Source organism: Triticum aestivum, chromosome 2A (genome assembly GCF_018294505.1).
Source record: "Triticum aestivum cultivar Chinese Spring chromosome 2A, IWGSC CS RefSeq v2.1, whole genome shotgun sequence".
In the NCBI taxonomy this organism is placed as follows: Eukaryota; Viridiplantae; Streptophyta; class Magnoliopsida; order Poales; family Poaceae; genus Triticum; species Triticum aestivum.
The window spans coordinates 748,625,526-748,648,779 of NC_057797.1; the positions used below are offsets into that span (position 1 = coordinate 748,625,526).

General features: G+C 44.2%; 1 protein-coding gene and 1 pseudogene across 2 annotated transcripts; one reads left to right on the plus strand and one right to left on the minus strand.

The window, feature by feature from the left end:
• Nucleotides 1–4,448: 4,448 nt before the first annotated feature.
• LOC123186395 (uncharacterized) lies at nucleotides 4,449–5,178 on the minus strand (annotated as a pseudogene).
• A 3,462-nt stretch (nucleotides 5,179–8,640) lies between these two features.
• On the plus strand, nucleotides 8,641–9,781 carry LOC123186396 (uncharacterized). 2 transcript variants are annotated; one of them, XM_044598171.1, is made up of 3 exons: nucleotides 8,641–8,857; nucleotides 9,471–9,531; nucleotides 9,641–9,781. In XM_044598171.1, exons 1-3 carry the CDS (start codon nucleotides 8,694–8,696, stop codon nucleotides 9,671–9,673), a joined length of 258 nt encoding a protein of 85 aa, XP_044454106.1. In that variant the 5' UTR covers nucleotides 8,641–8,693; the 3' UTR covers nucleotides 9,674–9,781. The 2 variants fall into 2 exon arrangements, with proteins under 2 accessions (XP_044454106.1, XP_044454105.1); XM_044598170.1 differs by having other exon boundaries at nucleotides 8,641–9,531.
• The last annotated feature ends 13,473 nt before the right edge of the window (nucleotides 9,782–23,254 follow it).

Sequence of the window (23,254 nt, forward strand, 5' to 3'; positions counted from 1 at the left end):
GCTCACAGACCTGATAACTTACCTCCAAACACCTCGGTAACTTTAACTAGGAGAATAATCATACCGGCAGCTCCCGTGCAAATAACACGGTAATGTACGTCCAAACACCATGGTAATTCCTTGGATAGGGAAAGTTTTAGAGAATACTCGTTGTAATTCTATGTAAATAGCATGGTAATTCACGCACCATGGACATGATAACTTACGTAAAAACACCGTGTTAACTTTTGACTCGGAGAAAAAGATGTTGAAACATACCCCGATAAATTGTGTGTATAACTTGTGTATGAACATCAACTTTTCTGATTTGGGGGTGTAAAAATTGTTGAAAACATGCACGCAGTACCTTCTATATACCTAGCATGATGATTTACACACCGCAAACATGATACAAAACACCATAGTAAATTTGCCCAAGTGAATGTTTTTTATGAACACGCGATAATTTCTGTCTACATAACGTGATAATTTACTCATCGCATATCTGATTATTTACGTACAAACACCATGATAACATTGACAGGGGGGAGGGGTTGTTGAAAAATACACCCCTCATAACTTATCTGCAAATATCATGGTAATATACGAAGCCCATACCTGATAATTTAAGTACAAACAAGGAAAAAGCTATTGAGAAACATACCCAAAAAACTTGAGTAAGAAAAGCATGGCAACATTACAACTTCGTACCTGATAACTTACCTGCAAACATCATGATTTTTGCATCTAAAAAGGAGTGAAGAGGACGCCCGGGGTTTGTGAACCGTGTGAAACGTGCAGAAAAATGATAGAACTAGGGTGCATTGTTCTAAAACTCGTACAAGTGAGGCCGTTGGTCCGGATTTTCAGTTACTGATCACTGCCTCTTTTGCTAATTGTCATCTCAAGAAGATACAACTAGTATGTAAGTTGTATGTAACTAGTTAAGTGGGCTAGCCCAGCTGGATGTTGTAGCTCAATTATATATGAGAGGGTCTGGGTTTGATTCCCCTTCCACGCCATTTTTTTTGCCTATTTTAAACTACAAGCACGAGAAAAACTGAAGAAGATGGGATCGAAGGAGGGTGGTCACTCGGGAGGAGGTGGGATCTAAGGGAGAAGAGTCGTGTGGTACTTTTAGCAATGTGGCACACATGTGCCACATATCACAGTCCTTTAATTAATGCATCTATATACTTGGTAAAGGGTGGAAGGCTCGGCCTTATGCCTGGTGTTTTGTTCCACTCTTGTCGCCCTAGTTTCCGTCATATCGGTGTTATGTTCCCAGATTTTGCGTTCCTTACGCGGTTGGGTTATAATGGGAACCCCTTGACAAATCGCCTTGAATAAAACTCTTCCAGCAATGCCCAACCTTGGTTTTACCATTCGCCACCTAGCCTCTTTTCCCTTGGATTCCGCGGACTCAAGGGTCATCTTTATTTAAACCCACCTGGGCAAGTGCTCCTCTGAGTGTTGGTCCAAACTAGAGCCCTGTGCAGCGCCCCCTCGGGGAAACTCAAAGTTTGGTTTTAGTTGTATGGATTGCTCATCTGAGTGTGCCCTAAGAACGAGATATGTGCAGCTCCTATCGGGATTTATCGGCACATTCGGGCGGTGTTGCTGGATTTGTTTTAACTTGTCGAAGTTGTCTTGTAGTACCGGGATACCGAGTCTGATCGAAATGTCTCGGGAGAAGGTATATCCTTCGTTGACCGTGAGAGCTTGTCATGGGCTAAGTTGGGACTCCCCTGCAGGGATTGAACTTTCGAAAGCCGTGCCCGCGGTTATGGGCAGATGGAAATTTGTTAATGTCCGGTTGTAGAAAAATCTGAAGTTGACCTTACTTAAAATACATCAACCGCGTGTGTAACCATGATGGTCTTTTTCCGGCGGAGTCCGGAAAGTGAACACGGTGTTGGAGTTATGCTTGACGTAGGTTGTTCTAGGGTCACTTCTTGATCATAGTTGTTCGACCGTGCTTTGCCTTCTCTTCTCGCTCTCATTTGCGTATGTTAGCCACCATATATGCTAGTCGCTTGCTGCAGCTCCACCTCATACCTTTACCTTACCCATAAGCTTAAATAGTCTCGATCGCGAGGGTGTGAGATTGCTGAGTCCCCGTGACTCACAGATACTTCCAAAACCAGTTTGCAGGTGTCGATGTTACCGAGCAGGTGACGCAACCAAGCTCAGGAGGAGCTCGATGAAGATCTCGTCCTGTGTGTTGTTTCTTTCTAGTTGATCAGCAGTGGAGCCCGGTTGGGGTCGATCGGGGATCTGTGTAGCTTTTGGGGTAGTCTTCTTTTATTTTGGTTCCGTAGTCGGACCTTGATTGCATCTGATTGATGTAATGCTTTATTTAGGTATTGTGTGAAGTGGCGATTGTAAGCCAACTATGTATCTCTTTCCCTTATGTATTACATGGGTTGTGTGAAGATTACCTCACTTGCGACATTGCTTTTAATACGGTTATGTCTTTAAGTCGTGCTTCGACACGTGGGAGATATAGCCGCATCCAGGGCGTTACATTTCACTTGTTTAATCTGCCATGGTGAAGAGCGCATAGGTGGCTGCTATTTATAAGTCTAGACGAAAGACTGAATATCTAGTGCCAAGTCTGTTTGCCTCCTGTGGACTGTGGTGTGGAATGGAATAAATACATGGTCTTGTGCTGAATACATGAACCTGGCTATGAACCTAGTCGTGATGCAGCCTAGGTTAGAACGAACTAGCTACCTATAGCCATGGGAATCTTGTGACATGTGGCCTTTTTGGGCGGCACAACTCAACAGCTAGATTTGCAGCTTCAAATGGTGCAAAAGCTCATGGAGTAAAGGTGCTTGCCGAGCCTTCAAATTCCTTATCCCCTCGAGCAGCTAGCTAGTTAGAGGTATCTGTCGTCGTCGTCGCTCGGTTTCTGCCCACGCACATTTCTTTCAGTGAAACGAGATGCAAAGATCACATTATTATTATTACTATTATCCCAACTGGCTCAAAGCTTGTGCCAGTTGCAGGACGGGGGATAGACATACGGGCTGGGATTCCGCGTAAACTTTGCCTAATTTGCTGCAGAAAATGCTCATGGATGGATGCGGTCGTTGCAGTAGTGCTCTCGAGCAGTATCTATCTTGATAAAGTGATCGACCAGGGTGCTTTAGAGGCAGAAGAAGAGAAAATGTTTTGGGCATCTGTGGCCTTGAACATTTCAGTGTTTATGTACTGTACATGCACACGTACCTAGTCTGCCTTTTCCCATTAGAAAATATGTCTAATCCAATGGGCTCGTTGCCTGTCTCTGGGTCACATTATGCGTGGCTGTATGAGCAGGCTGCATAAAGAGAGAAAAGCAAAAGACACTTATGGCAACACACTATAGGATCGATGACTAATATTCCTGAATTCCAAGGCCAGACAGCAGTTTGAAAAGCTACAAGGTGTCCAGATTCAATGCACCCGCCGAACGACATCGTTCGAACTTCAAAGTTCAGAAACCCATAGGTAGACCGGCCCATAGGTAGCTTTCCTCGCAGACCCCGCACGACGCCACGGCGATTCCGTGGGTGGTGACCACCTAAGTACTATGTACGCTAAGAGCATGGTTAATAGTATAGCCAACTACTGGCTATAAGCCATTGCCATGTCATATATAGCCCATCTTATAGCCAATATGTACAATAGTTGATTAGAAGAGTGTATTACTTTTTTATTATATGGCCCACCTTTCACTCTCACAAAGTGTATAGGAGCACGTGCTAGAGCTGGCTCTTCACCAAGAGCCCGCTTATCTTCTCTCTCCTCTTCTCTTTCCTCCAACTAAGCAAGAATATAATAGTTTATTTCTTATAGCCCGCTGACTCAGCTCTATTGTACTTGCTCTAAATTACATACGACTGCATCAGCTGTTCAGCCTCCAGTCAAAATTTGGCTCACGGATGACCAATGTAGGAACGGGTGGTTTGTGCACCGACCGGCGTCATGTAAGGCAGGCAGGCAGGCCGGCCGGCATTGCATCCGCAAGCTAATGTGGCGCACACGAGGACGAGGGCCATGGCCGCCGCTCACGCGCACAGCGGAGGTTTGTTGCACGAACGGCTCACAGCGCGGCCTGAGCCGGCCGGCCGCACTCGCCAGCGGGACAGTCTGACGTCGCAACCAGCACTGCTTGGATTGTGAGCTAGCGTTGCGTTAAATTCCCATCAAGTTGGAACTAGGCGGAACCGCGGAAGTTGCAGACAGCATAGAGATCGAAGTTCTCTTTGGCCACTCGTGCCATGTCGACAGAGATAGGGCACGCATAAGCTATCATGAATCTTGCCATGCCGGTTGCTCAAGAGAATGTAAGAACTACGATGTGCGCTCTGCAGCACAGAGGCAGTGTGCATGTACTAATTAACTCCGTATTTGACGTTTGCTAGTACATACTATAATATGTTTTGGGGTGCATGGAATAATACATAAACAAAACAAGATGAAGCGAGAAATTCCACCCACATTTATTCCTGATTGGTACAAACTAAAAAGACTCAACTGACGCTCTCATACGTAGAAAAACATAACACACTCACATGACACACACAAGCAAAAAAGAAAAAGCAAGCAAGGAGCAGGTGGATATCGACCGCTTAAAACCAACATGCAAGAAACACACATATCCAACGAACTAAATGTCTTGCATGCCCGACGAGACCTCCCGCGCGGCGCTCACTTGCAGTCCTTCTTTTCCCTGACGCAATCCACATTATCCTGGGCAGTTTTGCCCTGAGCCTTCAACGCCTTCTTCATCTCACAGAGGCACGAGTGGTCTTTAAAGGCTACGCAGCAGTCCACTGACTCCCTCCCCGGCGCAGTCCCAGCGGCAGTTTTCTTACCTTTTCCGAAGCTCTGGAAGCACGCATTCACGACGTTCTGATCGGCAACGCCGGCGCACCGCCGACGGCAGGTACCTTCTGGGCGGCAGCGACGGCGCACATCAGCGCGACGAGCGCCGCCACGACAACGAGCCTCGGGAGCATTGCTGCTGCCATGACCAGATCGATGCAGGATATAGCTGATGGAAGGTCGATGCACTCACTCACTGCTTATGCCTGGTGTGGGTTGTTTTGGTGTGGAGGTCTGCCGGAGCTTTTATAGAGCTAGCTAGATAGGCGTGGGCATTTGGAGTCCTGGCTGGACTCGATTAGACAGCATGTGGCTACCATGCTTGATCACGTGAGCTTGGACTAGCAATCGCCACCTAACCTGACATATTATTCCTCGTGTCCGGTGTCCCGCTCCTTTCATTCTAGCAGTGGCCATCTATCCTGAAATAAATAGTAGTACTGCAGAATGGCGTGATCAAGGATGAACGCAACGGCATGACCAACCTAGCAAAGCTTTAATCTGGATGTACAGCATATTCTTGGACTTCGTGATAATCTATATATGTGCATGATGACAAAATCTCTGCACATTGCTTTGACTCGTCTCATTTATTTATTTTACCCCGTCAGAGAATAACTGTACGACCCACGCTCTCGTGTGCACCGTGGTCGGGGATGCGCTGCGTCGACTCGCGTCTGTGTGCTGGAGCCGAGGCTGTCATACCGCTAGGAGCGCGCTTGGCGGCCGAGCTCAAACGCGCGTGAAGAGGAGGCGGCACGCCGGACGCCGCAGCTGTCGAGGATGGCATAGTAGAAGGGCAGCGCCGGCGCGCGCGGGCAGAGGAAGACGGCCTTGTTGGTGGCACGCAGCGACCCACTCGCGGTAGACCGGCCCGCAGGTAGCATTCCGCGCAGACCCCGCACAACGCCATGGTGATCCTATGGGTGGTGTGCTCGAGGCAGTCGTTAAGCCTATTGTACAATAATGCTACACCCAAACCCTTACGAAAGCAATTACAAAATCTTTCATGTTAACCTCTATTTGGCTCACGGACGACCAACGTAGGCGTAGGTGGTTTGCGCACCGACCGGTGCAACATTGCATCCGCAAGCTAAGAGCATCTCCACTCGTTCGTCCCCCCCCCCCCCCCCCAGGCGCTGTCCCTCAAGTCAGGACAAATTCAAACTTGATCATTCCCGCTTCAAAAAACGCCACAAGTCAGGCGATCAGCGGTTCAGTTCGGCGATCAAATGAAAAGTTCGGCGTACAAAAAAAAAGACGCGTGGGCAACGCATCAAACGGCTGGGTCGGCCTCTGTAGTCAGCGTGCGCGGGCTTGGAGGCGTCGGAGTTGCTTCTGTGCTGGGCGGCGTCGGCGCGGCTTCTGTGTTGCTGGGCGTCGTGGAGGCATCGCCGCTCGGGCTTGGTGGCGTCGGCGGCGCGGGCGTGGGAGTTGGTGGCGCCGTCGACGGCAACTGGTTCAAAATGAGACCGCGCTTCGCTAGGTACCACGCTTTGAGTTGCTCGCCGTTGCTCTGGAGTATGTCCGCCCCGCCCATCAGGAAAGCCAGGTCGGCGTTCCTCTTCTTCGCGGCGACATTGGTCCGGAGTAGGTTGAGCTTGACGACGATGTTCGTCATCAACACCGACCATCGCGCCTCGGTCTTCACTTCACGAAGGGCTGCCCGGGCCTTTGCATCGGTGAGGCAATGCTCAATGGACTCTCGCACTCGCGCAGTAGCCGCGTCGGCGTGCTTCCCCTTCTTGGCCCCTTTACTGACTTCAGGGCGCCCGACGTCGACGCGTCCGACTTGTACGTCTCCTTGGCCTTGGCAAGGATGCGCCGGACATCCACGCACTTCTCGCACTTCTCGATCCGCTTGAAAACGTGGAGGTACTTGAAGTCTTGGTCGCTACTGTCCTGGCGATACATGGCGAACATCCGCAGTAGCTACGCCGAGAAACAAACAGTTGGCGGGCGCGCACGGCGAAAATAAGTGGGAGACCGCGCGTTCCATACCTGATCCTCCATGCTAGCGCCGCTCTTCGGGCGAGCCGCGATCTCCTCGACGATCCCATGCCATTTATTGCACGCCGTCTGGATGAGCCCCCAATGGTTCGCCATTGCCTTCGACCCGCGTTGCATGTGGACGCCTTTGAAGTAGGGGTCGACGAGCTTGCGCTCGTCGAACTCGGCATCGATGCGTTCCCAATACGTCTCGATGCTCTGGTTCGTCCCGGTGATCGGGTCGAGGCAGACGACTTTCCAGGCTTCGGCGAGACACTCCTACTCCTTGGACGCCCACTTGATGCGCGGCTCGCCGATCCTGGCCGCCCCCTTCTGCTTCCGTCTTCTCGCCGGTGCAGGCGCCACTCCTCCTCCTCCTCCTCTGGCTCCTCCTCGCCGTAGTCCCCATCGCCGGCCATGTCGTTGTTGAGGTCCATTGTGTCGTCCTGGGCAGTGAACCCGGGGGACGCAGCGGCGGCTGCCAAGCTGACCGTGATGATGTGGTCCATGTCGGCCTCGGTCGCGTCGGTGTTGCCGAGATGCGAAATGGAGTCTTGTGAGAAGGGCAGCGCGCCACGACAGAGAGGAGGCGTCGGGGAGGACGCGTAGACCGGCGGTGAGTAGGTATACGGAGGGTACTGCACACCGGTGAAAGCGGACGAGGGCGTGCACTGAGCCGGATGATGTTCGGGTTGAAGCCGCTGTGCACGTCACCGTCGGCGTAGCCCGGCGATGACGTGCAGCCCCAAGATTGCGGTGACGACAAGAAGCCGACCGGAGAACCAAGGTTACGGTGACGACGAGAAGCCATGCCCGCTGCCCACGCGCGCAACGGTGGTTTGCTGCACGAACGGCTCGCAACGCAGCCTGAGCCGGCCGGCCGCACTCGCCAGCGGGCCAGTCTGACGTCGCGCCTGGCACTGCTTGGGTTGGGAGCTAGCGCTGCGTTTAATTCCCGTCAAGTTGAAACTGAGAGGAAGGTGCAGACAGCATGGAAATCGAAGTTCTCTTTGGCCACTCGATCCATGTCGACATAGACAGGGCACATATAATCTATCCTGAATCTTGCGATGCCGATTGCTCAAGAGAATGTAAGAACTACGATGTGCGGTCTGGAACCGGATCCTCTAACATCGAGAAGAAATGTCACCATGCTACAGTGTTAGGCTAGTGTAAAATGAAGAAGAAAAGTTAAGGACTGTTAGTAGATAATTAATAAATTGTTTAGTGTTGGTATTTACTGTAGATATAAATAATTTAAATTTAATTTTATTTCACCATCAATTTGTTTGCATATAATTACTATAAATGTATACGGTAGATCATCAAATTGTAAATTAATTTAAATTATTTTAGACATAATCATATGAATAGAAAAAAGGAAAGTTAGAGTACTGTAGCTTCTCTAACATTCCTTTTTAATGTTAGAGGATCCTGTTCCGTGCGGTCTGCAGCACAGAGGCAGTGTGCATGTACTAATTAACTCCGTATTTGACGTTTGATGGTACGTACTATAATACTAAGAAGACTAGGCCCGTAAGGTTCGATTTTTCTGGGGTTTTCGGATATTTTTTTTACCACCCTTGTTAGCACGACGCGTGTGCTGAAGAGTCCCTGGGCGTAGCCTCTTTTTTTTTACTGGCAAAGTGTTTTACACGTTTGGATTTTTAGAGAGGTCGACCGCCGCTTTGACTGTCTAATCTGTCCCTTTAGCATGTCTGGTCTTCCTCCAATCAGGAGTCTCCCATCGCCCAACAGAAGACGAGCTCTGGTCCATGGCAAGGAGGCGAGAAAGATGCAGGAAGAGGGGTGTGCGTGCAGAGCACGGGACGGTCGCAGCCCGCGCTATGCTACACATAAGGAGGATTGGAGGAACACCCAATCAATCGGAGGGCGGGTGGGCTGAGCAGCCGGACGGCGCTGCCACGGGGGCAAGCGGTGATCACGTGAGATGCATCTGCCACTGCTGGCGAACGCTCCGGGCGCTGGAGACGGCCGTTCTTTTCCGCAGGTACGTGAAACCCAGTTGCATACACAACCTATCCCTCCAACCTCGCCGCCCCATCTCTGCTGTGCTTTCTCGGTGGAACTCAGACCGTGGCGCTCCATTCCTATCACCGTCGTCACACCGATGGCCAGAGCGGGATCCGCCACTCCCACGGCCGGGCCCCTCCTCGGCGGGCGCCCCTCCCTTATCGCCGCCAACAACAGCGGAAGGTGTCGTGTCGTTTCCGACGTGGCGGAGCACAGCCACACGGCCGGGGCGCTCGGACACCTCCCGCTCTTCGGCGCACCCGCCGGCTCAACCTGCACGGTAGGCGGCTCCGGCACAACGGCCCCCCGCGGAGTCGTCGTCGGTGCGCTTGACCACGGCAAGGAGGGCGTCGCCCCCCGCGGAGTCCTCGCCGGGCGCCCGTCCGTGCCACACGCCGACGTCGCGGCCAGCCACAGCGGACGCCCTCGTCTCTCCAAGGAGTGCCACAACGTCGCCGACGCCGCAGGGCACGGCCTGGACGCTCGGGCTTGGGCTACCCCCGCTCCTCGGCGGCTCCACCTCTGTCGCGACGGGCAACTATGTTTTGTCTCTAATGCATGTTTCGCTAAAACCCTTCTATTTTTTGCAGAGCTCTCACAAATCAGTCAACCTACGAAGTGGCCAGATGGAAGGGGCTATTTCTACTTAAGGTATGTGATATCAACAACAACGCAGGCTCCAGTTTGCTCTGATTTTATGATTCATCACTGCTATATTGTTAGACTTGGTACTGAAATAATGGAGCTGTACCACTTGCAGGGCAATTCTGGACAGAGCTCATCCATTCAGTAAATGCATATATAGGAACATCTGTGACTTCTGCCTCACTAGGGAATGAATTTGCTCCGGAAGCCGTGTGAGGCTAGAGATATTGTTTACTGTCCTATGATTTCAGCAATATACGACTGGAAGTAGGTTCCAGTGATTGAAACTGTACAGGGTGATTTCTCACGCTTCTGTATGAATGTGAATTCGAGCTGTGATTGTTTGTCGCAGTCTACAGTTTTGCTCCTCTCTTTTAATAGCCAAGCACAATTTGCTCTTTTAAGCCATTTGTGTTTGCATCACCATTCAGATTTTCTGTGAACTCAATACCCTCCAATTTCTCATTCTTCCACTGTTCCATTGTGCAATAACCTTTCAATCTATGTATTGCTTTATGAATTAGCAAAAGAAAAACTCTGGCTAGAGAAAGCTGCATATATAATGATGCATATAGTTAGCCATGGCAAAAATATATATTTTTAGTTGCCACTGTATTGTTACATGTGAACCACAACAAAACAGATACTGCAAAGAAGAACAAATTCACACCTCTTCTGCTGGTGTTCTATCACATATCAACGGTGAACACTAGGATCGATTGCGTTTGTTATATATATGTAATGTAATGTAAGCAGGCTTATACAATTTGTGTGTTTCTGTTGATGTAGCTTACCTTGGAGTAAATGGCACCGGCGGTCCCAGAACTTGCGCTGCGGGTGCACTTAAGTCACGCTAATTGCAAACCGGAAAAACCCGTCATCGAACTTGCTTTATGGGTGCACTTAAGTCACGCTGCCCGGTTTTCTTCCTCTAACGATCAAGTGCGAATTTTGTTCACTACTTTAAACATATATGTGATTAAAAAAAATGTTCGTGAACGATAAATTTGACAACTATTTGTTCGCGACTTTAAAAAAATGTTAGCGAAAGTTTTTAAAAAAAATTGTGATCTGCGACTTTAAAAAAATGTTCGCGAACGATAAATTAAAAATATTTATTAAAAATATTTGTGATTCGTGACTTTAAAAAAATGTCCAGGAATGAAAATTTTGAAAATATTTTTTAATGTTAAATTTAAAAATGTTCGTGAATGATTAATTTGAAATTTCATTGTTCACGACTTTAAAAAAATGGTCAAGAACGATAAATTTGAAAAAAAATTGATTCGCGAACATTTATTTAGAGTTGTTAACATTAATTTTTTTTTTTGATTCATGACTTTAAAAAAAGTTCGCGAACGGTAAATTAAAAAATATTTGTGATTCGTGACTTTAAGAAAATGTCCACGAAGAAAAATTTGAAAATGCTTGCGAATGATAAATTTGAAAATCTTCGTGAATGATTAATTTGAAAACTATTTGTACACGACTTCAAAAAAATCAAGAACGGTAAATTTGAAAAATATTTGTGATTCGCGAACATTTTTTAAAGTTGTTATCATTTAAAAAAATATTTCTGATTCACGACTTTAAAAAAACTTTGTGAAAGATAAATTAAAAAAATATTTATTAAAAATATTTGTGTTCGTGACTTTTAATTAATGTCCACGAAGAATTTTTTTGAAAATATTTGTGAATAATAAATTTGGAAATGTTAATGAACGATTAATTTGAAAACTATTTGTTCACGACTTTAAAAAATGTTCATGAATGATAAATTTGAAAAATATTTGTGATTCGCAAACATTGTTTTTAAGTTGTGAACATTTTAAAAAAAATTGTGATTCACAATTTTAAAAAAATGTTCTCGAACGATAAATTAGAAAATATTTATTAATTTTTTTGTGATTCGTGACTTTAAAAAAAATGTCCAGGAATGAAAAATATGAAATGTGACCTATCTGCACCTGCAACGCAAGTTCTATGACGGATTTTTCTCGAAAATAGGGCAGCTGGCCGGTTCAGATGACATATGTGATCTATCTGCACCCGCAATGCAAGTTCGATGACGGATTTTTCCGATTTGAAAATACATGACTTAAATGCACCTGCAGCGCAAGTTCTGAGACCGGCAGTGCCATTTACTCCTTACCTTGACAGGGGAGGAAAGAGCGTCAGGCTCACGGTGCAGAAGCTCTTGATGAAGCACAAAATGTCCCATGTCGAACCGCGGGCTGACATGGTGTGAGAATTGCAGTTAGCTGAAAAATGGGGATTAGACACATGGAGATGTAGCACTTGGGTGAGTAGGTACCTGCACGTGCACGGCTTGTGAATGGTCTGAAATCTGAACCGTGAACCTCTCATGTGGACTTGCCGCGCCTAGCTAGCTCTGACCGCCGGCACTCCCCAATGGTGAGCATGTCGGAGATCCCGCCACCACCACGCCCTACCCTGCCGCTTCCTCTTCTCCTCCGGCTTTGGCGGCCTCGCTTGCAGGCGAGGAGCACTCGATTGCTTCTTCTCCTCTGCCTCTCGCGGCCTCGCTTCCTCCTATTCTTCCGAGCTCATGACCCTGTCCGCCGGCTTCTCCCTCTCTAAGCCACCCTCTACCTCGAGAGAACCACGTACCTCGCCGAGGCGTGCTGTGCAGGCGAGGACCACGGCGAGGGGCGGCGTTGAGCCGGCAATGCAAGGAACAAATGAGCTACTAGGGAGAACGGGGAATGGTGGAGGTGGGGAATAGGCAGGGAGATTCGAGAAGCTACACAGTGAGAGTGGATCTCAGTCCACAGCCACACCACCGCGGTCCAGTCCAAGTGCAGCTAGCTAAGCACACCATGAGAAGATGTGCGGTCAGGACTGTGCCGCGTGCGGGAGGGTCTGACCGAACGTCAGCGCAATAGCGTCAGTTTTTTTTTGCAATATGTAGAGCATGTGGAAAAAAAGTAAGATAATCTAGAGCAGACAAGAACGAGAAAAATCGGTATGGAATAGTGATGCTTACATTTATTCTCATGTAAGTTAGCTTTGAGAAAATTTGACATATTGTAGCAGTCGAGGTTTGTGAAGTCTTAACCACTGCCCAAGATATTTGTTTTGCCATTTTGTATTCATGTTAGAAATATTTAAAATATACTACATTCTTTCGTGGCCTTTTACCATCGCATCTACATTTCAATTGACATGAACTTCTGTAATTGCATATGATTTTGTGTATATAGCGGAAAGTTTCAAAACAAAGTGCAGTTGCATATGATTTTGTGTATATCGCGTAAAAGTTTCAGAACAAAATTCATCTAACAACTGACAACTCAATCCAGCGCAAAAAAAAAAACAACTGACAACTCAAAAACTATCCCCTCGCAGAAAAAAAAACAACTCAAAAACTATCAGTGAAGCCCAGCTCAAGCATCAACATCTCTGGTCTAAGAAGAGAACAAGAGCTTCGCAATTCTGTGTCCAGACATCACGTATGCATATATCAACTAGATGTACCTTCTCCTTGCATAAACTACTTTGCTACGAATCAGGTCTTGGGACAACTTATCAAATAATACTAAAATACAAAATAGCTAATTAATCCATGTGGCGCGGCGTGGCGGCGCGCACTACCCGCTAGTATGTTTTAGGGTGCATGGAATAGTACACAAACAAAACAGGATGACACAAGAAATTCCACCCACATTTATTTCTGATTGGTACAAACTAAAAAGACTCAACTGGCCGACGTAAAAAAAGAACACACTCACACCACACACACACACACACACACACACAAGCAAATAAAAGCAAGCAAGGAGCAGGTGAACATCAACCGCTTGAAACTAACATGCAAGAAGCACACATATTAAACGAACTAGAGGTCGAGACATCCCGCGCGTGGGCTACCATGCTTGATCACGTGGACTATCAGTGGCTGATCACGTGGGCTATCAATCGCCACCTGACATATTCCTCATGCTTGGATCTGGATCTAATTACATTCCTCATGTCTAATTATATATATTCTTGGAGTTCGTGATATTCTATATCTGTGCATGATGACAAAATCTCTGCCCATTGCTTTGGATCGTCCCATTTATTTATTTTATCCCGTCAGAGGATAACTGTACGACCCACGCTCTCTTGTGCACCGTGGTCGGGGATGCGCTGCGTCGACTCGCGTCTTCCAGTGCTGGAGCCGAGGCTGTCTAGGAGCGCGCTTGGCGGCGGAGCTCAAACGGGCGTGAACAGGAGGCGGCACGCTGGACGCCGGAGCTGTCGAGGTTGGCAGTGGTGCTCGGCGTGCTGGCCGAGGCGGCAAACTCCATCAACGGAGATGAGAACACTGGTCGTCCGGTTCAAGAAGGCAGGAGAACAGAGCCGTGGCGGGGATGGTTTCGCGAATGTCGGCGGCGGGCGCCCGAGGTCAAGGACGCAGCCATGGCCCGATGGCCGACGATGGACACCGGCGGAGCGACAGCAAGGCCAGATGAGAGAAAAAAATACGCGTTCTTCTTCAGCTCGACCCATCTTGCCCTGTCCAATAAATTTTGGGTAGCTCCGCCATTTAATTGAGAGAAAATTTCTTATTTGATACTACTTTAAAATGTGATTTTCTATTTAGCTGTGGAGAAAATTGCTTCCCTTCTTGACAATCTAGTTTTAATTTCTTTCCCAATATGACACCCGAGTGCATTGTGTTCACTAACGGTGTTAAAGACAAACATGAAAAGACCTTTTTATCCCTAATGCATAAGGTGACTAAAACTCTATACATGGCAATATCTATGATTATGTTACATATTTGGTCATGTCAAATGACCAATTGAGATCTTATAATTTTGTCAACGAACTGATTTCAATCCAAAAACCTTTGATTTTAATTTAAAAAAAATGAAAATTGGGCAGAGCCGTAATTTGATCCCAGATCTCTCTCTCTCCCTCTCTCTCTCTCTCTCTCTCACACACACACACACACACAATATGCATCACAACATGAACAACTACCAGAAACATCCATGTTCACACATACATTACATTTAGGTTCACATTCATCACATAAATCAGTACTAGTTCACATGCATCGCATACTGTTTCACATATAAGGTCAAGTCCACAAGTACTCCCTCCGTTTCTTTCTGCTTTATAGAAAAATATGAACATGTACAATACTAAAACTATATAGTATGAAAATACGTTTCATGATGCATCTGATAATATTGATTTCATATTGTGAATGTTTATATTTTTAAATATAAAATTAGTCAAACTCTACAAAGCTTGACTTTGACCAAACCTTATATGCGGACTAAAAAGAAACGGAGGGAGTACATCACATTAGCAGCACAAAAAAAACTCCAAAAGTAACCATGACATTAAAAAAAACATATGTAAATCACACGCTAAGCCTTCTTTTGCTTCTTGTGCTCATTGAAGGGCTTGTAAGGTTAAATATTTTGCTTCTTGTGCACATGACCGGCCGGAGAACGGAGTACTGTGTCACGCAGCGCTATCAAGTCGACCAATCAGGTCGAATCACACGGATTGTGTGCTTCTTTAGAACGGTGTGAGCCGCTGGATTTTGTATAGATAACATATCTAGGAAAGCTGTGCGTGTGTTTAACTGAGATATTAACGCTGCTTTTGGCTGAGAGGAAGCACTTGTGGTTGCATGCGTGCATTGGTTACCAACACAGCTTAGGTTAAATTAACAAGCTAGAATATATATATATTGGGTACTGCCTCCATCCTGATTTATTGATCCTATTGTATTCGTGTCAATTTTTTTTGAGAGTATGCTTAGGTGTACAATAGCTTTAGAGAAGGCAAAATTTGAATTACAAGAAACAACACTCACTGCGAACAACGAGTATAGCACAACACCACACCCGAGCAACAACACCGCAAAGCAAGCTACAACACAAAGGGCCTATCCTAATCGAAACTCAACACCGCGTCTCGATCGACGTCCGACACCTCCAAAGAACACCAACTTCCGCGGAGCTTCACTTGTCGACGCACCATCCACTCTTATCGCCTAAGAGGAAGTGGCAAGTGGGTGACAGGACTCGATCCGGTTCGAGGAAGGCGCCGTCTTGGACACACCGGCGACGAGTGTATATAGCGCCGCAGAGGATCAAGGAGGACAGTTGCAAACACCGGAGGAGAGTGACAAGGAGACGGCCATGTCTCCAAACACAATGCTCCCAGCAGAGGACGCCACCATTGTGTCGATCCAACCGAATCGAGGCTTTCGCCCGGAGACAGCCACAACTCCAAGTGAGTGTGGGAGGTGACAGCACGCCTCCACGACACCTCCAAGGAGTGGAATGGCATCCGCGACTGTGTCAAATTTTGATCAATGATTTAACTAACAAATATTAATGAATGTCATCAAATATAATATCATCAGAAACTATGTTGAAATACGAATCCAATGATATAATTGTTGGTGACATGCATGAACATTTTATTAGTTAAATCTTTGGCCAAAATTTGGAACCAAATACATTGAGGACCAATAAATTAGGACGGAGGTAGTACTAAGTACCTTTTCAAGAGATTTTATTTTTTATTTTTATATATGGCGCTCATATAGGCCGGCACAGGTTCCATTTTTTCAAGGTCATGTTTTTATATTATTTTCTCCATTTGGGAAAAGAAATGAAAGAAAAAAATAGTTGCCATCAAACTTAAATAAAGTATTAGTTCATTTAAAGGAAAATGTTGAGCCTGTTTTTGGAAACTGCTTCACGTGTATTACAAGATTGTACACATATTTTTGAAAACGTTTCATGTGTATTAAAAAATAGCAAGCATGTTTTTGAAATGATTCACCTATATTAAAAAATATCATAAAATTATGTATCTTCATTTAGGACCACAAGCACACACAGTTATTGTGTATTTTCAGTGCATTCTTACAGTACGCAATTATTGAAAAAAGGCAATGTTGTATTTTGAATATTCAACATGTATTTAAAATTATAGGGTAACGCTATTCTAAGTGTGAGCGTAGAATAGCTTATTCTACGCCCCCTAGTAACACTATATACAAAATCTAGTAAAACAGTGTATAAAATATAGTAATTCAGAAAATATTTATTTTACTACCCAAGTTTATAATTTACTACAATTTTACGAAAATTACTATTTTTTCCATAGCATGTTACTATATTTTGTATGTACCGTTACTAGGGTGGTTATTCTACACTCACGCTTAATTTAGTGTTACTATAAATGTAGTTTTATATTTCATATATTAGGTATTCTAGATATAAAATGTTTTTTAATTTGACTTTTGGAAAAATTCATATGCACTACATTTTAGAGCGGAGGGAGTACAATTGTAGCTCATTAATCTACGAACGGAGGGAGTACCACCCTAGCAAAGCTTGAATCTGGATGTACTTATATTCCTCATGTCTAATTATATACATTCTTGGACTTCGTGATATTCTATATATGTGCATGATGACAAAATCTCTGCCCATTGCTTTGGATCGTCCCATTTATCTATTTTATCCTCTGAGAAGATAATTGTACGACCCACGCTCTCTTGTGCATGCATTCCATTGTGCGTGTATATGTGGAAAAAAAGCTATCCTTGTTTGAATACGTGTAGTATGGTCACGTACTGTCGACCGATCTGGATGGTTGTTGATTCCGACCGACTACCTCCTATTTTATCAGGATCATACCGGATCTATCCCGTACCATACTGTTCCTGACATTATCAATCCGTCTGTATGCCTGCCTGCACACATATATACTACTCCCTCCGTAAACTAATATAAGAGCGTTCAAATTACTACTTTAGTTTACAGAGGGAGTAGTTAATATTCTTTCCGTCTCAAAATAAATCTATTGGTAGCTTTGGTCAAATTAGTTGTTTCACCAGACTTATACAAAAAACTACTAATATTTGGATTATCAAATTAACACTGTTAAGTTCAATAATACTAATTTAATTTCATTATTTTTTATTTTTTTTCTATAAGTTTGGTCAAACAACTAGTTTGACTAGCCCCTAAAAAAACTAGCTTGACTAGAGTTACGAATAATAGGCTTATTTTGAGACTAAAGTGGTACTAAGTATCTCAAGACATACACATACTATACAACACTTATACACACTATTAATGAATTCATCATGGAAAACATAATATTAATTAATAGTTATGTCGATCGTTTCCTTTTATCTCTAACCATAACTAATTAATATACCCCGCAAAAAAACTAATTAATAGTTATGAAGACATACACTGTAAGGCCTTCCCTTCCAGGAAGTCTGAATTATTGCATACTAGTCCCTGGAACAGTAGCTGAACAACTCACAAAATAGCATCATAATCATACTTTGAATATAATATAGGACCAAAAGTCACTTACATTAAAAAGGCTCTCAAGCCTGAAAAGAGTACATTGCAGCGGCGAAGCAGACATCCCATGCCTACAGGCAGGGGCGGAGCCAGGCTACAGTGAATAACAGTGATCAACAATGTAAAAACGCTAGTAGGTAAATCCCCCCCCCCCCCCGGCTTGTCTCCGCCACTTCCTACAGGCAGCTTGCACTAGTAGGAAAAGTAGCGTGCGTAAGCCCTGCACCGCTCGAAGCCCTAGCGTGTCGTGAAGCACTAGCTCTTGCGCAGGACCTTAGCATCAACCGTATGTGCATTGCATTGGACTGTCTGGAAGTGATCAACAACCTTTCGCAATCTATCTTATTGTTTTAGAGATCAAGACGATAATATCCTCTCTTTTTTTTCATTTGAGAAGGCGGTGTTTTGACATGAAAGAAGAGCTCCAATGGAGAAGCCCATCGAGTGGCTCGTAGCAGTGTAAGCCAAGGAACTGAACGCCGTCCGTGGCTCCTGAATCCTCCGACCGATTTGTGTATTCCTAAGGATATATTATTAATAATGAATAAAGAGTGGTTGAACACTAAAAAAAATACGTTCGCTAAAAAGGTTTTGCACGTACTTTTCCCTAAACAATGCTTACTGGTACGTTCCTAAAAAGCAAAGCTTTGCAAGTATTCCCTACACTAGTATACTAGTATCTGTACCAAAATCAAGAACATTACGTACTTCAAACAAAAAATTCTAAATTGTAGTACTTGATGTTTGTTAAAAGAACTAGTGCTAAAAATATTTAAGAAAGAATAATGTGTACGAAAACCCCGTACATGAACATATATAGGATTTTGAACTTTTTTAACCTATGAATATTTTGTATACATCAACTTATATTTTTCAAATCCATGAATATTTTTAAACACGTGAACATATAATTTTCTTGAACCCATAAGCAATTTTTTGAACCTCGTGGGCAATTTTTTGAATCGATGAACCTATTTTCTAATCCATGAACATATTTTTCGGAACCCATGAACATTTCTTTTGAACCCATGAACCTTGTTCTGGAATCCTTGAAGATTTATTAATTCTGGATTAAAATTTTAGAACCTTGTGGACATATTTTTAAAACTTCATGAACAATTTGTAAATATGAATGAAACATTCTCCGAATCCATCAACACATTATTTTGAACCCAAGAACAATTTTTTGAACCTCATGAAAAAGTTTTCCAACTATGTGAATATTTTTCTAATATGAATGATAATACTTTCCAAATCCATGAACGTATATTATGAACCCAAGAACAAATTTTTGAACCTCATGAACTTTTTCTAAAACTACGTGAACAATTTTTAAATATGAATGAAACATTTTGGAATCCATGAACATATTATTCTGAAACCAAGAACAAAATTTTAAACCTCGTGAGCATTTTTTAAACGACGTGAACAAATTTTAAATATGAACAAAACATTTTTAAAATCCATAAAATTATTAATTTGAACCCAAGAATACTTTTCTCAAACCACGTGAACACTTTTTTAACTATGTGAACAGTCTTTAAACAAAACATTTTCCAAATCCATGAACGTCTTATCTTAAACCCATTTTTTTTAAAAAAAAAACTCGTGTCCCTTTTTCTAGATCGATGAGCCTATATTTTAAGTCCATGAACCTATATATATTTAAAATGCACGGAAAAAATTTAATATCAAAAAAATAAAGGGAAAAGGAAAATGTAATGAAAGAAACAAAACATAAAAAGGGAATAGAAAATGAAATAAAAGAAAAAAGTAATAGAACAGAAAAAAAGGAAAAAGAAGAAAGAAGAAACATAACAAAACCAACGTAGAAAACCGGAACAGAAAAATCAACCAAGCAGCGAAACTAGCGTTGCAAAAAAGAGGTACTGTGGAGTGAAATGAGCCGGCCCAGCGGCCCAATTATTTAGGCGACGCGACAGTTCTGCGCTGCATCAAAGCGGTATATAAGATCTGCCAGCGTCGCCGCTTGTAGAATCGACACAGTTGGGCTGGACTGTGTGAATCGGGCCACATGCATCATATAGGTGGCAATAGCTGGCCCATTTTGCAGGGGCCTAAATATTTAGGCCCATTATGAAGCATCCAGTCACACCGCAGGAACCAGTCTGTGTGCTGCTGCTGCGGTCTAGCTCATGAGTTGCTGCTACAGTACGACCCAAGATCTGGCAGCACCTGCCAAGTTACACCGGGCCAAGACTCCGCGAGAACGGTACTCCCCACCGGTCGGGATAAAAACAATTTCAATGGCACGACACGCTTGCCCTCGCAAATACTTCCTCCGTTCCTAAATATTTGTCTTTCTAGAGATTTCAACAAGTGACTACATACGAATCAAAATAAATGAATCTACACTCTAAAATATGTTTATATACATCCATATGTGGTAGTCCATTTGAAATTTTAAAAAAGACAAATATTTAGGAACAGAGGGAGTAGCAACATCTCGATGGCGGTGCCGACAATCACGAGACCATCGAGCGAGACGATGGAAAAGCTTCTGACTGCTGGTGGAAGGAAGGCCAAGAAGACACATGGTCACCAGATTTTAGGAGTTAACGGTAGAACGGGGCTTATTGGACGGCACCGACGAGGATGTGCAGCTGGCGCAGCGAGCTGAGGCAGCCGGCAGGGTAGACGCGGTTGTTGCAGATGATCATGTTGACTCGCTGATGCAAAGTTCGTGTTCCGGGCGTCATCACCCCCGGTGATATTGGCTACAGGTTGGCGGTCAACGTGTTTCTATTCCAGGAACGTATTGCACGTACGTTGAACCGACTCAGCACATGAATATGTTTGTTAGAGAAAAGGGATAGAGCACCAGTTTAAAATCTCTACTACTTAAAAAGAACTTCCCATTTCATCTTTCTTCCTACCATCCCTTCGTCCAACTTTACATGTATATGATAATCAATCATCTTAATTTACTTATCTTCTGAACGAATTCCACTTTAATCTACTTACCAAACTTCTAATCAAAATATAAGATAATTCATAGATAGAATTTGATGAACATTATTTACACAATCGTATTATTATTCATAGGTAAATCACAAATAAACGTACCATAATATTTATATCCAGTTGCAACGCACACGGGCATTGTTCTAATGATAACAAAAAGGTATAAAAGGTCATACCTATTTGGGCACTTTAGCAAAGTGCCACAAAAGGTCATAACTATTGGGGCACATTGGCAAAGTGCCATAAAAGTCATACCTATTGGGGCACTTTGGCAAAGTGCCACAAAAGGTCATAACTATTGGGGCACATTGGCAAAGTGCCATAAAAGTCAAACCTATTGGGGCACTTTGGCAAAGTGCCACAAAAAGCTTAATAGCTATTGAAGCACTTTGTCAAAGTGCCACAAAAGATCAATCTATTTGGGAACTTTGGCAAAGTGCTAAATGTCATAATTATTGGGGCACTTTGGCAAAGTGCCCCTAATTGGAAGCTTTTAGGGCACTTCAAAAAAAATGCCCCAACAAAGTGCCTCTAAATTTTGACCGTGGTGTAGTGATAGCTCGATCAATGCACTCCTTCATCGCTTATGCCCGAGTTATTTTTCTACGAAGCACTCCTTTATAGAGCTTGATAAGTTGGAGTCCTAGCTGGTGTGCTGGACTCAATCGGCCAGCACAAAGCAACTTGATCATGCCATTGGTCATGTGTACTACCAATCACCACCTAGCACGGGATATTATTCCTCGTGTCGCGCTCCTTTCATACATGACGAATCACGTGTTACACATTAGCTACCAATCGCCATCTATCCTGCTATAAATGGATCTCATGTTTCTAAGGCAGGATAATGGATCTCATGATCATAGTGAGTTAGGCACACGTCGCTATATATGCACTGAGGATCCAAGTGAGCTGAGGAATATCATCGTGCATTCGTGCCTGTAAGCACATCCCCTCCCCGATTGTTGTGGACACAAAAGAATATATAAGTGAAGGTGGGTGCACTCACACTCCAGTGCGTGCTTTATTAAAACATGGCACTTCTAGGCGAGATGTGTGGTGACATGATGCAACGGTTCACAAGGCGGCATTCATTATATTATCACATCATTATTAATATTAAATGTGTTTATGTAGTTTATATAAATATGCAAAAATATTTGTAACTAATAATCATTTTGCCCACTTAAGAATCACTTAAGCTTAAGCATCTCACCGTGGTGATTGTGTGTACCGATGGAATCCCTGAAATATAGAAAAGTGAGTAATTACGACTATCAGTTATTCAATAAAGTGGCAAGTTCTTATCTAACTGCATTTGTTTTATGAAGATGTTTGGATGGAGGAGCAAAGGATTTCATTCTGAATTATTTTTACATCAGTTATTGATTCTGCTAATACATATTCTACCTCACATCACCCCGTCAGAAACAAGTTTGTTTTAGGTAGCCCATGTACTCAAACAAGTTCCCCCCAAAAAATCCCCACAAAAAAAAATAAGTTCCAAAATCCCGGGTTCGCTTTTCCTGACAGAAAATTGAGTGCGTTTTCACTGAAGTTGTGCTTGTGCTCAATCAATCTTCAGCTGTGTAGACTTCACTCAACCTGGTTCGCAGAGGCTGTTCATGTGAAGACTGCACTTCATGTGTTCGGTTCTTGAGTGTGATGCTTCCGTCGAGTACATCCATGAAATGAATTATTTTACTTCCGTGTTCTACTCCCGTTTCAGTCTTTTACGATGCTATAAAACAGGATCACAAGCATTGAATATACATATATTGTAAAACAAAAATCGGAGATACATGAGCACGTCCTCATGATTTTGCTGTGCCGCTTCAGCAGAATAGAAGTGCATCTGACAAACGAAAGAAGGTAGTAAGAATATCATCACTACTTCCACAACTTCATATGTCAAAATGATTTTCCAACCAATTGCATGCATCTTCCAGAAAAAAACAACAATGATTACATGCATATGTACCGGCTCTGCACTTATGCAGAACACACAATCTTCCGGCCCAATGAGGACATGAATAGGCCGTCCAAGTCGGCAAGCTAGCTCCAAGCATCGTGACACACGGTGTCAGGCGGCTCAGGCGTCGCCTTCACGGTCGTCGCTGGAGTAGTGGAGGCGCAGCGCCGGCGCACGCGGGTAGTGGAAGACGGCCTAGTTGGTGGCACGCGGCAACCCACTCGCGGTAGACCGGCCCGCAGGTAGCTTCCCTCGCAGACCCGGCGATCCCATGGGTTGTTTGGGTCGTGCAGATAGCATGGAGATCGGAGTTCTCTTTGGCCACTCCATCCATGTCGACAGACAGCAGAGCGGAATAATATAGTTTGTTTTGGGATGCACGGAATAATATACAAACAAAACAGGA

Coding starts and splice junctions, on each gene's coding strand:
- LOC123186396 (XM_044598170.1), top strand. CDS start 8,798: ATGCATCTGCCACTGCTGGCGAACGCTCCGGGCGCTGGAGACGGCCGT. Junction 9,532..9,640: donor AGGGGCTATTTCTACTTAAG/GTATGTGATATC, acceptor TACCACTTGCAG/GGCAATTCTGGACAGAGCTC.